This window comes from Harpia harpyja, chromosome 19, assembly GCF_026419915.1.
Source record: "Harpia harpyja isolate bHarHar1 chromosome 19, bHarHar1 primary haplotype, whole genome shotgun sequence".
NCBI lineage: Eukaryota > Metazoa > Chordata > Aves > Accipitriformes > Accipitridae > Harpia > Harpia harpyja.
Genome location: NC_068958.1, coordinates 19,052,322 through 19,069,228, shown reverse-complemented (window position 1 = coordinate 19,069,228; position 16,907 = coordinate 19,052,322). Strand labels below are relative to the sequence as shown.

At 41.5% G+C, this 16,907-nt stretch overlaps 1 protein-coding gene across 4 annotated transcripts in view; it reads right to left on the bottom strand.

The window, feature by feature from the left end:
* ILRUN (inflammation and lipid regulator with UBA-like and NBR1-like domains) overlaps positions 1-16,907 on the bottom strand; it is a 33,252-nt gene that overhangs the window by 10,054 nt on the left and 6,291 nt on the right. For all 4 annotated transcript variants that reach the window (XR_008239447.1, XM_052816036.1, XM_052816034.1 and 1 more), the window contains exons 2-4: positions 8,048-8,202; positions 4,131-4,328; positions 1,354-1,682 (exon numbers count right to left, since the gene is read on the bottom strand). Coding sequence is in view for 3 of the 4 variants with exons in the window: in XM_052816036.1 (XP_052671996.1) it covers positions 1,354-1,682; positions 4,131-4,328; positions 8,048-8,202 (682 nt within the window). In the remaining variant the exon portion in view is untranslated. The remainder of the gene's footprint in view (positions 1-1,353; positions 1,683-4,130; positions 4,329-8,047; positions 8,203-16,907) is intronic.

Sequence of the window (16,907 nt, the reverse complement as noted above, 5' to 3'; positions counted from 1 at the left end):
TTTTTCATCAATAGATACACAGAGCTGTTACCAATCTTTGCTGGGATACATACAACAGACAGCTGCAGAGCGGCACTCCCCACCTGAAGCACCTGAGATAAAGTTTATGCAGAGAAGCTATATCAGTATATAGACAGCCTCTGCAGTCAGACAATGGCCTGTCTTGTCTCTTCAGGGAATACCGCTATCCACCAAACAACCACTAAAAGGCAGTGACTTTCAGTCACTGCTAATTCAGGTTGTATTTGAACTGATAGGTGAAAGGCTTTATTTTTTAATCATTTCCTAAGCCATCCATTTCACTTTTAGTGAGCGAGAATCTTGAAGCAGGAGCCAATACAGCTTATAGCAATTTATGTTTGGGGTGCCAAACACAAAAAAGGTCATTGGTAGTCTGTCAAACAGTTAATCCCGAGCATGCCATCAGTAAAAAAATGCATAGCCCTGGTGCAAAGTAGGTCACTAAAATATGATCCACTGGTAGAGGACAGGCAGTTCATCCAGTTAGGAACTAAAGTGCTGTAGGTGAACTAACATTAGGGCTTTATTAAGTCATTCAGCAACCAAGTGTTATTGTCCTACACAGCCTGCTTAAAGTACAGTAAAGCATTTTTAAAAGATTTTAAAAATCAAACTAGTTTGACATACGACAGTACACACCTACACATACTGGCTGCATTAACAGGTGGATTCTGAATTGTAAATAATCCTGCAATTCATTTTTCACACACAAGCAAATAAAAACAGTCAAAATATCACTCAGACTCATATAGCATCCACCAAGCAAGCTTTTGAGAGAGAATTTAAAGTAAAGATAATTTAAAAGTCACCTACAATTATAAACAAGACAAGGACACAGACAGGAATAGTCATTTGATTGACTGTTCCTGACAGGTAGCTTCTGGGATCAAAATGTTGAGCTCTGTAGTCTCCCCACACCAGCTAAAAAGAAGTTATCTGGTTAATCTTAGGCTTTGGGGGTGTGGTTATTTTGTACATAATTTTGAAAAGAGAAAACTCAGGAGCACATCTAGAGAGATATTTTGACTTATTTGCACACGCAACTGGAGCAGGCTCCAGCCGCTAATAGTTACAGCACCCAGACAAGATTATATAAATTTTAAGAAGGACTTGAAGCAAAAACAAAAAGGTGGATCTGGTAGAGTCTATCAGAGGCAAAAATATTTTAATATAACATGAGGAGTTGGCAGAGTCAGACAGTCAAATTCAAAACCTTCCTTAGCAGGTCTGGCAGAAGCAGAAGGGAAGGGCTTTGCAGTTTGTAACGAAGAACTATTACATACATCACAGTCTCATCACCTACCCATTCTCCTGTTCTCCCAGGGCACCTACCTTACTGTATGTCACTACCGACAAGTTGTTCGAGTGACTGCTGGGGGAGAGATTTACAGAGTTTTGTGACAGTCCATTCTGATCTTGTTCGATTTGGTCAGGAGCAGGCCCCCATGTGTTTTTGCTGATTGTGCCTAGCTCGGAACCCCCAGGGTCTTTTAGGTTGTTTTCATCTGGTTGCCTGTTCTTCTGTGGAGAGGCGAATGGGTTAAAGTTTCCTTCTACCTTGCGATGCGGTTGCGTGTTGAACTCTGTTTCAAAGGATGACAGCTGCTGTGTTACACCTAGAAGTCCTCCAACTTCCACGCTGAGGATCACCCAGATGACATCTGTTGAAAAAGAAAGACACTCGGGTTGTCACTAGATGAAGTTTATGAAGAAGGGGGCAGAAGGAAAAAAACAGAACATGAATTCTATCCTTTACAACAGCAAGAAAAAAGACTTATTGTTTAAAATACATTTTTATGAAGCATCAGTAGTACTGGTTAAACCCTAATTTAGTGTCCAATCTTTCAAGAAATCCAGGCAAGTTTTACTCCTACTGAACTTACATGAACCAGCTAAGAACACACAGAAAACAAACTGACATGACAACTTGAAGCTCCATACTTCAGATTACCAATAGGATGCACTGAATAAAATAAAACCTTAAATGACTTTATCTAAGGCTATGCAGCAAGACTGAAATGAAAGCCAGAAGATATCACTGCCAATCTTCTACTCTGAGAGTAAAGAAAAGGCAATGTTTTTTGTTTAGCTTTGAAAGGCTTGATTATTAAAATAAAACAACAAAAGGGTGACTTAGAAGGTAATTATGTTTATGACAATTCACTGCAAAATATCTCCATTCCAGTTCCAAAACACTCAGAGTAGGTGGATAAGATACCCAGGCCTGGTAGACTATTACACGAATTCGCAAACTACTGGTTAGAATAAGAAACATATTTACAGTTCTTTCTTAATACGTGTCTGTCTCTTGTACATAGATAACATTGTTATTTTACCTACCATTTCATTTACACGTCATGCAAACATTCTGGTCTATTTACATAAATACATTTCTTGGTACATAGCCAAATTCAGTTTTATTGCCTTTTTCTTTTTCTTTTTTTTTTTTTTTTCACCTCTCCATTAAATGTGCTCCAGTTTTGTTTTGCTGCACGGAGAGTGAGAATTAAAAAGAACAGCAACAATACCTTATCTCATCTCAGCAGATCTAATAACAGCACCTCATGTCACATGTAATTGTTCCCAGGTTTTCTGCAGTCAAGTGCTAACCTACAAGGGGCTCTTTCGTGCTACCACTGGTGGCCTGGGGGAAGAGACAGCAGGTATTTTTGCTGTTCGGTTTTACCACCATGGCTTCTCAAGCAGCATTAATTCACTGAAGCTCTGCTTCCAGTCCCTCCCCGGGTTTAACAGGGCTGGGCTCATTAGTTTGCATTTTACGACCCAATTAAAGACAGTGGGATTTTACCTTACAAAACTACGACTTGCTTAAGGACCCCCAGCACCCTGCCAGGGCTGTAACCCCCTTACAAATACCATTAAGGCTCCACAACAGCCCAGGCCACCGCGCCCACCCGGTGCCCGCTGACCCCTCCCGCGGCCGGGCCGCGCCGCCCGCAGGCGGAGCGGCACCGCGGCGCCCCCTGCTGCCCGGCCGCGGCGCAACGCCCGTCCCGGCCGCTCGCCCCGGTGCTCCCAAAGCCGTGCCGGGATGAAAAACCACCGGGCGACAGCCCCGGCCACTTGCCAGGCCCTCACACAGCTGTTGGGCCTAACCTCTGGGGGACAGGTAGCATAAAAGCCATTAATTAAATCGCAGGGGAAGGGCACCTTTGACTCAAAGCTCGGTAGCCAAAGGGATTTTAATTTGTAGGTCATTTTCTTTCAAAACGTGCAGCTTCAGGAGGGTTAGTAAGATCTTAAACTGTCGGCAGCTGGGAATACCTCGGCTTAGAAACACACAGGCCTGTGGCAGGCAGTGCAAGCTGAACAGGCCTTTCAGCCTGTGCAGAGAAATTTATCCCCCTTCTTCAGGGACAAGCTACATCCACTTGCAACACCGGAGAGTCGTGCGTTTACTGACAATTCTGCCAAAAACCCTGTACTACTTTCTGAGCAAAGAGTTATTTTTGACTGCGAGTGCTAACATCTCTCACTCAAACCCGTGTAACTTGGGATACTCCCAACTGCCAAAACAGACACAAAGATGTTCACAGTATAAACTAAAGCTGGCTAAAAATGACAAAGTCTCCAAATGAATGAAGATGTCGGTGGCTCAGGCTGAGGCACCAGGCAAAATATCAGAAAGTGGTTTTTAAACACAGAAAAATGGTTCACAGTAGATGCACCAAATTACTGTATTAAAACCTGGGCCTTAACTTCTCAGATGAGGTTTTCACAACTGAATAGATTTTATGCTTGTATGTAGTTCATGATGTTCAGAGCTGGAAAACTGGGAAAGAATCCCGACAAGGACCAACTGGGAAAGAGTCTCCAGGAGAACTGTGCAAGTCCCTTTGTTTTTCAGAGCTTTGTGTAATCTGCAATTTGTTCCAGTGTTTAGAAAACAGTTCTGTGCTGACCAAGACAACAAAGCAGCTCACTTGATGTTTTCTCTGTTTTCTATATTTAGTCTCAGAGCTGGCAGACCTCTACCTTCACCATGTGGTTATCAGGAGAGCATCTGCAAGGGGCCAGGAGCATCCATTTTGTCTGCAGTGGGAACACCACGAAGAAGAGCCTGAAGTTCCGGAAAAGGGATCACTCACCTCCGTAATAGAGTCCCGTGGCGGTGCACATTCGCCACTGTCCCTGATACATTCCTGCTGTGCTGGGGCTGCACATCTGAACGCTGACGTCTGCAATCTCCTGGGGCTCCAGGGACCTGACCATCACCATGTTTACGTGGCCAAATTGGTCTCCCCCGACATACTTCAGACAAACCCCCGGGGGCCACGCCTCTGTCCCTGGGATTAAACAGAAGAAAGAATTACTGACAGTGCACCAGGAAAAGCTTTGTGTCTGTTTGTGTAAGACTGGATGAAACATGCTTATTAAAACAGTTGTGCAATTGTTGAACAGTCAAAGGAATACCAAGATACACATAACACAGCCAGCAATGGATGCTGAAGAAGAATACAGTTTTCAGACAAGGCTTAACTGGTCCATTCTGAGACCAGCAGGACAATTTGTATTTCTGTTTGAATAATCTCTGGGTCTTCTTTGCACAGAAAAATTCTCAAAGTCACAGTGTAACAGCTTCAAAAGCTTCAAATAACCCCCAACATAACTGACATGCACATATATTTTGCCAGCGATAGACAAAGATGAGGTCAGACCTAGATGTCGTTGTTACACCCCCCCCCCCCCCATTTCTTTCTGCCTCCTTACATGCAGCTCCTGAGCCTTGCGACATCAAAATACATGTTATTAACACAAAGAGCTAGAAACATTTTCTTTCAGGGTTTCATTCTTTTTTAAGCCTGTTAGCAGTCTCAGGAGGAACTAATAATTTGAACTATAATTGAAGAGCTAGTACTATTTTCTAAACGGATTTATTTCCCTTCTTGCACCAAGCCTTCTCTCAGCCTTGTGCAAAGGTAGAAAAGATTGTGAACATAGGATTTATTTGTGGAGATCAATGTTTAGACTGCAGATACTGGGACTGACTGCATGACCTGGCAGTCTGTAGAGATACAGAAAACAGTTACTGCATGCAAGCACAGCCATCTTCGCCAAAGATAACAAGTACTGGGACTGACAAAAAGGAAAGTGCTTCTGAGACTCGTGAAAAATCAGCTTAGCGTAATTTTCTTTTGCTTCTTTCCCAAGAATGTGACATGACTAAGCCAATGACTTTAAGAATACCTCCTGCTTGGTTAAGGTCGATGGAAACAGCCAAGGAAAGCCTGAGCCACCAAGAAGCTTGGAACCACTCTATATCTGGTCCGAGATGAGAATGGTGGATGCTGATCTGACCTTAGGTTAAGGTTACCCCAAAGAGCACCCTTTGCAAAAGCTTGTCTTCTGATTTAATCCCTATGGATACTTCAGTGAAGACATGGCAGGGACTGGTTTTCTAGTCTAGTCCTTATTTCTGGAATTCACAATCTAGCAGGGAAAGCATGACGTGAACACGTGAAGTGGGATATTCAGAGTGGGGGATATATCACTACAGTTGGAAACAGTGCTGAGATGGGGAGGTCTCTGAAAGAGGAGCTGAGTGACTAGCTGACCTCAGACTATGGCATGTGGGAGTTGAGTATGAAGTCTCATCTGAAAAGGTTGGCAGCCGAGCAACATGGTTTAGTTTAAATAATTTATGTGATTTTTATCGGTTTTAATGGCTTTAGGCTTGCAAGGTGCCTAGAACACTGCAACTGATAAGCCCCATAAAATGAAATGATGATTATGTCATTCTATTTCAGTACACTCATCTCTCAGGAGATGATAAATTGTAGTAACTGTCCTGCAGAGCCAGCAGCAGCTGGGGGTAGAGTGGGAAGAGGAAATAAGTCTGTTAAATCCTGCTGCTCTTTCAGCAATGGTTCTACTATACAAACTGGTCTTTTGGCAGAGAAGCCAAGCACCGTCCTGGAAGGTATCAGAGCAGGGTATTAGTTTTTAATAACACATATGAAAACCTGACTGAACCTAGGTTACTGCTTGCCTGCTTAAAACTGACAATCTCTCAGAGCTCTGCTTGTCATACTCGTCAGACACTAAACGCTTCAATGACACATGCCTCAGGTATTTCGTGTTCTAGAACTGAAGTCATTTAATCAAGGGTTCCTGTAGAGCTGTTAAAATCCTTGGCTTTGCTTCAGTTATCTACTTAACAAGCAGATATTATCTGGAAACACTATAGTCCTTTGATATTATACCTTAATTAAACCATAAAATGGTTTTAAAGTGCTACGGTCCTCCTTAAACTGCACAGTCATAACACTGTATGTGAAGTTGCATTTAACTAAAACATGCCTCAACAGCATGGTTTTAACAAGATCTGGCCTCCAGCACCACTGTCAGAGTACAGATGTACGTTTTAAGAAGTGAGGTTTTAACCCGCACAGAAGCCAAAACAAATGTTGGCCTTGCCAGGAACTCATAAGTCAAGATTAACTCCCTTTCCTCATTTTAGAAGGCCCATGGATTTCAGAAGGTCAAACATTCCAAGAACAATGAAACATTGCTTGAACTATGGTGTTAAATTAAGGCTGAATTTGCATGCAGGAAAGAGCACATCAGAGGAACAAGAGAGGAAGGAGTCTGAAAGGAGCAAGATAGGGGTGTAGTCATAATACATGCAAATTAAGATACTAACAGTGGAGAAACAAGACGTGTCAAACTTATTACATTTGTAAGACCTGTATTTGAGACGGTTATAAAAAAATTGCCAGTCAATTTTTCACATTACTGGAGTTTGAGCAAGCTATACGTGTCACCTTTCCATTGAACTAAGTCAAACAAATGTAGGCAGAAAAAGGAAACTGAAATAATTAAGACCTTTCTCTAGAACACAGTCTCTATAAATTAGTGCTCTTAAACACCCCCCCCACTTCTCACCTCTCATGTCCTGATGAAATACTCCTAGATTTTTAGTATGGTTTTAGTCTCTGTTATACTTTGATATTCAGCACAAATCTGTACAGCACTTGAGTACTGCAGTTATCTACAAGTAGGAATACTAACACAGCTGAATTTTACTCATGATGATTCATGATATTATACCTTGTTGTGCCATCATTCTTCTTCACAAAAGTGCAAGCAGGTCAATTAAATTCAGACACACAGCTTAAACATTCATGCAACATCCTGTCATTGCAACACTTGAAGACAAGGTATTCCACTTTACATCCATGGATCCTATTTTTCTCTCTGACTACATCCCAACAGATCAGGCACTGAGAATGCATTTTGCCTAATCTCACTTCCTGGATTCCAGTCACTGTTTTGACTTATTTCATACTGGAATGTTGTCTCTCCAGCCTTGCATCCTCTCAGTGCATGAAAAAGCAATTCTGTCAAAAGTGTATTAAAAAGTAAAGGGTACCTGCCACTTACCCTTGCATCGCTACCTGTTCTCAGATCATTGCATCACTGCCTCCACAGAGAATACAGTTCTATAGAAAGCTGAATGACCAAATGACAGGGATGGCCAGAGAAATGGTGTAATGAAGGGCAGTGGTAATATACAGGCTGGTCATGAGCTAAAAGGCTTTGAGATTAAAAGCAACCTCTTCGTTGACTTAAAAATGTATTCCATTTGTTTGCATCAAGTTATCAGAAACATGACTAGCTAAGGATTCTTAATCTATTTTCTCATCTAATTACTGCCATTAAAAAAAAAACCAAAAAACAAAAAACACCCCCCCCCCCCCCCGAAACCAACTTGTACTTCAATTTCTTTTATCTAGAAGTTTCCTAGAGTTTTTGTTTGTGTGGTGGCATGAAGAACAAGACTGGTGAACTGAGCTGTGCATCTTGCCACAAAATGCTTGTGCCAACATAAGAAGGGGGAACATGCATAGGTTGGCAGCCTACCTCCTTCAGTAGCAGGGTGGCTCTATTCCAAGTTAAGCACACATGAACCTCCTGCCTTAAGCCAGCATGTCTTCCATGTAGATCTGCCATCCTATCACATAATACATGCTACGTGGACTTTGCTACAGTCTAAAAGCCTTACCTGTGTTTTGTATCCTCCATGTTTTTGTAAACTGGGTATCAGGAGGGATGGACTCTCCTTCACCTATGGTGACATCTTCAACAAAGGACATGGAGGGTACATTGATATTTGGACTCTCGAAATCATAGTAGGCTCCAATGGCGGCTTGTAGATTCCTAGAAAGCAAAGAAGCAGATTACAACCCAAAGTACAGGTGGGTCGGGTCCTTTTCACAGGTTTACGTATGTCATCCTAAACAGTTAAGCAAAAATATTATCCAGACTTTATTAGCTCTGCTGCTTATGTTTTTTTAAAGCTTTCATCTCTATCACACATGGATTCTCCAAGATAACAGAGCTCAAAATACAGCATTTTACTCACCGGGGACACTATTTTAGATCACTTTTCTACTCTGCTTCTTATTTTCACTAGAAATCTTGGAACTTAGAAGTCTTGGAGACCTCTACCGCATTAGCTCTCTATGAAATTTGCAGAAAAGTTCAAGAGATACTGAGGGAAGTGCTATGCAGCAGCATGTAAACAACAGGGCAGTTTATTTGTACCAGCCTTGTTTCCCAAGCTAATTTCTAAAGGACCGAACCTCTCCGTTTTATTTTGGCACAAAAGGTCCAAAAGGAGCACAAGATGAACAAAACACGAAGAACACTCTTGTGATAACTCTCAGGGCCAAAGGACATCAGTAGCTACAGATAACAACTCAAGCCTTGCTGCTTTTGAAACATATGGTCATGTATGAGCCATGAGTACTCCAAGACTATTTATTAATCATTAAAGTGCCTGCTCAGCTCTGGATAGTCACAACTCAAAGGAACTTATAAACCATCTGAGTCAAAAGTTCTTACTGAATAAAGACAAAGGACAGTGGAAGTCTGTGATATATTAAGGATGTTCAGAAAGCCACAAATGCTATTGATTCCTGAGTCGTGGCGTAGCTGAAACGCGTATGATGATTAATTTGAAAAGAGGAACAGTCAAACAGGAAGAGGATTCATGAGTCTTAGCTCCCGTTCCACGATATACTATTAAGTTATTATATAAGCGTTTGGCAAGTCATGTAATTCCTCTGTTTACGCATGTCTGTGAGGTTGTGGCCCTAATTTACATGTTGTGAGTAGGTGCTGTGAGAATGGAGATGAGTAAAATCTCACCAAATGCAATGGGCATAACAACTGCCTTCATGATTACAAAAATCTGTGTTGCTTTTTTTGAGCAGGATAGAAAAAAATCCCCAAACCTTCAAGAACTGGGAACCACCACCTAAAACAAAGCCATGCAGAAGGCTAGCCAGAAGCTGTGCTATATGGGTACAGTGATAAACTGAGGGTTTGTATTGTGTGGTGGAGTGTCATGTGTCTAAACCAAAGCCAGAAAGCCAAGGTGAAAGCAAGAGAAACATTTGCAGCATGACCCTGAGAAAGAGCAAACATAGGGCTTTTTGGACTGCTTGCCAGCTGGAAAGAGGCTTGAAACGGTGAGCAAAGAAACTGCCTCCTGTTCAATTCCTACAGCATTCAAGGGGAAAAAAACACCCCTAAGAAAAAACCAGACATTCTGGATAAAATCAGAACTGCACGGGAGAAGTATCACTGCTTTCTCCTCACAGAAAACATAGGAGACCCCAAGCGTAGTAGCTAATAGCACTGGAGCTTGGGTCAAAGGGGGTAATAGCAGTATTAGGCAGATCTGCGAGCCACCCGCAATGGGGGCGGGTGGGAGAGGACCTAAACAACAGATGTATCAGTTTGGTAATCCATCACGAATGACAGAAGATAATCACGCTGTGTTAACCGCAGGAGTTACTGACATTCTGCTAAGTCTCCCAGCGCACAGCCAAAGTGTTAGGAGGCACTGGAGGAATGTTCTGCACAACACAGCCACAGTGATCGATTGGCAAATTCAGCAAACTGAGCCTTGCAGTGAGACCTTTCGCCATCAACACAGAATGCACTTTGATATGAAGGGGAGACAGAAGAGCTACCGTGTAAGATTTCCATGTTTAGAACAATGAATTTCAGACCAGAAACCATTATTCAGCTTGAGGCATTTTCTACTTAGGAGTGTCAGGGCTATATTTAATACAGCCAGCTCAGTCAAATGCTACAGGAAGGGTGCATGTCACATTAGCCAATAAATAGAGACAAATGCTCAGTTTTACGTCACCAACCGCCTGTTGCTTATACACTGCACAAGATTTACATAACTCACAACAGGGCTGTGCCAAGAGACTCCTGTTCGATCAACCAGCTAACACAATGATCTAGAGTTTAGTTTTCACTAGGATTTCTTCCTGTATTACAGCAATCCAAGGCAAAAGGTATTCTAAGAGCTACAAAAGACAGCAATACAGCTCTTTCTCTTCCTAATCCACTACTACATAAATACATGTTCAGATATACCACAACACTGTGTGAGTTATGATTCTGGAATCAGTAGTAATGACCTTTTATTGACGTTGAGAGGAAAAATTAAAAGTTCCAAAGGGAAGATTTCTACTGTAATTCTTTGTAAGGCAGCCTGCACTGTTTTTTGTTTGCTTGGCTGTAAATAAGCTTCAAAAGGTAGTGGGCTATTTGTGCACATAGGCCCTCTGCCAACCCTCTTCCACTCCCTGTGTCATATTTCATTGCTTGCTTTGCCATTGGGAAACAACTCCAGTCCTCTGCAGCATTTAGTTAAAAACTAACTAAAGGGGAACACATGCTGAAAAACAGATTTGCCACCCTTTTGTGATCAGATATGCACAAACCCACCTTCCCGCTCCCACCGTTTTGATCAATGTGCAGCAGGTTTTGTTTGGGGTGAGCCCTTTTGCATGTTCGGCTACATCTTGGCCTTCCCACTAGAGAATTAAAAAGAAGCTTCCAGAAACTAAAGAGAAATTGAAAGTGGTGAGAGCCAAAGTCAGGATGACAAAGCAAATCTGACTTAAGTTCTTTGACACAGACAACCCTAAGAGATAGCCACCGAGAGGCTGCATGGCACCGCTCTGCTGCAAGAGATACCCACAGCGCTCACATTTTAGTCATGTTCTCTGCTTACACAACCAGCAAAGCCAGCAACCTATCACTGCTTAGCTTTGTTTCCACTCTTTCCAAGAGACAGCACTCCCCCTCCTTTGCTGCCCCCCCCAAACCCCCAAGTATCAGTTTGAATGCAGTACTTTGCTTGGGGAAAATGAGTGCCATTTGCAGAGGCCAACTATTAGCAACCTGATTATTTTTAGGTTTTTGAGACAAAGGAGTACATCCAGCTGCTCTGCCTTTCTACTATAGGCACAACATTAGTGGAGTTTACAAGCAAATGCAAGCATTAATGAGAGAGATGGCTTCAAGGTCAAACACACTCAAGGCCCTGAAGTTTGACTCTTTTTTTTTTTTTTTAGTATATATATATATAAAAAAATTTTTTTCCAGGTCTTCACTCTTGTGCCCCAGCTGTAATTGCATTGCATAAACTGCAGATAGTCCAGGGACAGGAATGAAGAGTTAGACCGCTGAGAGGAAGGGGTTATCATCTAAAGACTTCTGCTTACACATCCATGCCTGCTTTATTTTACTCCTCCTAGGTGTGCCTTGCACCACACTACCCCTTTGCTCTCTGCCATATGAGATAAATTACTACTATAAGCCAAACAACTTTGAAACGAAGATGAGCATGCCAAATCCAGCCAGTGTAATTTACATGACTGATCTCTCGTAATTACAGGGATGGCCATACATCTCTTTCTTAACATAGCCCTTCAGGTGTCAGGCCCTCCTTAGCTTTCCTAAATTAAGCAATTTTTCCATTTTTAGAGCAGTCCTGGACTGCAATAGTTTGTAGCTCTGCCATACTTACTGAGCAGGTCTGACAGGATTTAGGCTCAAACTCCTGAAAAAAGCCTGCAATCAGAAGTCACCCCAGCGATGAGGTGAGCCTACTTAAAATCAACACAGTGCTCAATTTTAGTCCTAAGAGCAAGATTCTGGAAAGAGAGATGGGAGAAGGCAGCAAATAAAGGTTATAGCTCCATATTATCAACCAAATCCATTCTAATTATCAGTATCCCACTCCTTCCTCTCCAAGGGCACCCATGACTGTTATGTGTCAAGTGCTTTTCCAACAAAATACTACCCGCAGAACCAGAGAAAGTGTTCCTTTTCAGATCAATTCTTTTGCTCTGCTGCTTTGTTTCAAGCCTCAGGAGCTAAATTACAATAGTGAAGTTAAAATCTTCTCTGCTAATAGCTCTGGAGATGTCCCTTAACAACTCTTAAGTGTTTGCAAAGAGGTGGTTTATCTTGAGCCATTCCTTCCCTTCCCCATTTTCTTCCAGACAGCCTTTTGTTATGTTAAACCAATATATTTAGAGAGTAATTACTCCCAATTAACTAGGTCACCACGCAGTATTCAAAAATAAAAGAAACTCTTCCAAATCAATTCACAAACTAGAGGCCTCCTAACAAAAAGCAATATACAGGTAATTAGAAATATTTTTTATTAATTGAATCAGATCCTTCTTTTAGGAGAATGAAGAAACCAAAGCACTGAGGCTTACTCACTGCAGCCTTATGCAAAGCAGGGCACACGCATAATACCTAATCCTTCACTTACCAATAAAACGTATGATTCTTTCAACACACAGAAGTTAAGCATCTTGGGAAGGAAAGCAATGCAAACAGGTCGTCATAACAGATGAGACAAGAGACATTAGAGTCCTGGCAAACAGATATTCTCAAAACAGGTAGAGGGAAAGTGAATTGGAAGAATCGTCCACCATCCAGCAGCTGTAACCTTCCCACACACCGCTCCCACCAGCCATCGTGCATGGCAGACACAAGGAATGGTATTGTGGTTTTGTTCTCAATCCATCAGCTTAAAGATCTGAACTTGAAAAAAAATCCCTTATGATGTGCAGGTTGTCTAATGTACGTGGTGACACATAAGAATTCCACTTCAAAAAACATTTACAGTAGAAAGCAACAACTTAAAAAATAAAATTCTAACTACAAATGTTATTGGAACCTGTAAGTTTTCATTTATTGTCAAATTCTTTGATGAAAGATCCAAATTTTTTTTTTTCTTTTTAAAGAAAGATAGATTGGGGGTGGTGGTGGTATAAAAATTCAAATCAAATCACAGCTTAAGCTCAAAATCCAGCATGCAAATTTTGTTGTTACTAGCTCCTGCCCATTCCTACAGCCACACCACCTATCACCAGCTAATGGGTGAAAGTTTCCAGTGCTCTGATTCTCCCCAGCTGTCAGAAAAAGCAAAGGCTAGACTTCTCAGTGCAATACCAAGTTAGCCTTCAATTCAGAATTTCACACAGGATGTAGCCCTTAGATCATACACAGACAATAAGTAGAGGACATTTATTAAGTCAAGTAGAAAGCACTTTGACAAATGGACTCCGGTCACTTTGCTGTACAGAGCAACTGTAATAAAGTGAATGCCAAGTTACATTTCTCTCCCTCTGTGGAGGGAGGGAAAAGCCAGGCAAGTGCCCAAGCTGTAATATACGTTCGTTGTATGTCCTCAGCACTCACATATGGTGCAGTATTTTGTCATGAGAAAAGCAACGTGGGTATTATTCTCCTGGAAACATGGAATGCAAAAACTGAGCAGTGATATAAAAGTACAATAAAATCTCAAGAACATAATATGTTAGGTAGAACACCTTGTACTCTTTCCGTAACTGAATTCTCAACCTTTACAGACCTTTTTCTCGTTTTCCAAATGCAATATGTAACCAGGCACTGTAATACCCCATAAGGTGTTAAAAACAGAAAGAAATGTGCAAAAGAAATAGTGCAGCAGATGGATAATTTCTCACTTTAAATAATGGAACATCTCTACATGATACAGGTGGGAGAGACTAAAAATGTATATGGAGGACATCCAAATGAGGCAATCCTAAGTCCACTCTTTTTGTTTCTTAGTCTCTAGAATCTTATTTGGATTTTATTTGCCCCAGCTACTGGGGAATTGGACTGATAACACTACGGCCTAGGACATCTCAAACAGCTATCCTATTGCTCCTGACATAGGAGACGCCTCACTCAAAGCCTTAGAGAAAGCTGAAGGGGGTAGGGGGAAGAGATATGCTCATTACGCCACAGGGAAGCACTTTTACCTGGAGTTTTCAATTCAAACATTTTCAATAGGGATGACAGATGGCAATTAAGTGGAAAGTCTCAAGATGTTTTGAAGGACTGGAATTTTAATCAGCAAATAGCTTTCAGCAGACTTAATTTCAGAAATCAAAATTTATGTATCAGTTATCTTCATTCTTAACCTCTCTTACACTAAACCATGAGGCTGGGGAGCTACCTTAAAAGATGTTAGATGATCCAAAAGGACCACTGAGGGAAGCTGAACTTACACAGCTGAAGGAGTGGGAAAAAAACAGCTGGCTAATTCGAAGCTTATTTATTTTCTCACATGAAGCTGCAGAAAAACATTTCATTGTCTTAGCTGAAAACAGCCAGTTCCAAATACGAGTGGGATGTTCCAGGAAGAAGACAGAAACCTGTGGTGACTAGAAGCAATACTGTGCTCTCTGCAGGGGCAGCACAAGGAAAGAAACCGAGAGGCCACAGAAGAGGCACACCATTTTCAGTGCACCCCAAACCACCAAAGGGAATCACTTTCCTTTAGCAGGCTTTTATATACATACAAAGACATGCACATCGGCAGTTTAACCATTATCGTGGTGCCTGCGCTTGGCTGAGCACTGTACCTTGCCAAACAACGGCAAGCGGTCTCAATGACAGAATCAATACTACGATGCTGCTATAAGCACAACCCCACACAGCCATCCCCAGCAGCTGAACCCTCCTAAAGCAGGTGGTCAGGAGCTTTAACTGTGGGGTAAAATATTTTGAGAATGTCACAGCAGGAGCTGCTCTCTACTTGCTGCCATTGAAAACAGGCAACAGCTCTTCCCAGTGGAAAGTAATCAAGAGCTGCCAGTACGCAAAAGATTCTGTAACTGCTAATTCCTCAGTATAAACTATGTCACCAATCTATAATTGTCTGCATTAAAGTGAAGGGGGATTAAGCTACAGAAACTGTCTGAGAACAAGTTCAGGCATGTAAGGCAGTCCAGCTGGACTAAAATTATATTGTACCCAATTCCTTCTGCTACAGTTGTCTGCTTACATTTCCATTTCACATGCACCCAATTTTTAAATGTTTTATAACTTGGAGAAAAGCACAATTATAGTATGTTCCATAGTTAAAAATACAATATATTTAAAGTCTAGATTTCATTCAAAATAATCAGGTCAAAATTTGAGTTATTCTGGAGAGGAGGTGTGTGTTTGGTTTTTTTAATGCACTAGATAAAAGCTGTCCAAGAAAATATTTTTAATTAATTCTACAATTTTGTTATTTTTAGTAGCTTCAGAGGACAGTTGCGGACACCAGAGATGCAACAGTCTACAATAGTTCACACGTACTAAGACGACATCCACTATGCTTTAAGTTAGCCACAACAGATTAAACAGTTTACAAACTATTTTCTGCTCCCCAGCCATAGGGTATGAATGACCCTATGCGCACACTGCTTAGCAGCAGCCACAGCTCAGAGATTGCCAGTCTGTTCTCACATTTTGGCAACAGTACATCAAGAACCACAAGCCCTGTTTCTATGGTGTCTTTTCTGCCTGTAAGGACAGCAGTTCATCAGTTGTTTCAGGGTAAGAATGCCATCAAGTTTAAATCCTCATCTTCCCTCTTCCCTACTACTTAACTTTATCAAAACGCAAACGATGTTTTAAACCAAGCACTTCACCCTTCTTACCGGATTCAGTTCAATTGGTCACCACCTACAAATATTAATCGGACTAGAGTCACATTAAGACCTAGATTACTTAAAAAACTTCCTGCGTACCAAGACACATCAAGAACACAAGACTCTCTTGTTTTTATCAGCTGATACAGGAAGAAGAGAAGCAAAGTAATATGACTTCCCACCCGCCGCTATCCCTTCCCTAATAGATGCCTGGATGAGTACTGAACAAACCCAAAGAAGTTTCCAGGGAAGGAGGAGGACTGAGTTGAAAGATGAGGTCTCAGGTTTCCTGCCTCCTCCAGACATGAGGATTCCCCCCACTGCCCTCTCAAAAGGAAAGCAGTATCAAAACTAAGCTTGAGATTTACACAGAGCAGTGGGAAGTTTTCCTCAGATTTATCTGAATGTAGATTAGCAAATGTAAAATCATAGCAGTCCCACAGACTGAGACAAAGAGCAGACAAAACGTGCACAGCAGGGACCCCTGAACTCTTCTTAGGTAAAGCACACACCACAACTCCCCACTCGCAATGGCGTAATAATCTCTATGGCAAATCCAACAGTGCCAATATGAACATGAAAGAGGGGTTTATATTCATTAGTTCAGGGAAAGAGAAAATCCCACCGTGTGTTGTTTTATCCTACCTTCCCTTTGACTTCTCACATGTGGAGAGAAAGAGGAAAACTCAGTAAATGTAGCAAGACAGAACATCTACTGAAAATCAGAGTTCTCTGGTAGCAGTTGATCAGTTTACTGGACATCAACAAAAATGTTGCCTTCAAACAGCTGAGGAAACCAAATTAATTTGTTTACACTTCAGTCAGGATTTCCAAATAAAAACTAGAGAAGAGATCTTGATATAAGACCAGATAAGAACAGACTTTTCCCCCACAACAAACGTACAACAACAACAAAAAAATCTAACCACCATATTAGGTCTATAATCCGAAGTATTTGATCAGTAATAGGAGAGATGCATACTTGCATCTAGGGAATGATATAAAACTAGTGTTTTCATTTAAGAGATCAACCAAATTCTTGCGGGGTTGCTGGTGTTTAAGTAAGGGTTGGAATAAAAATGC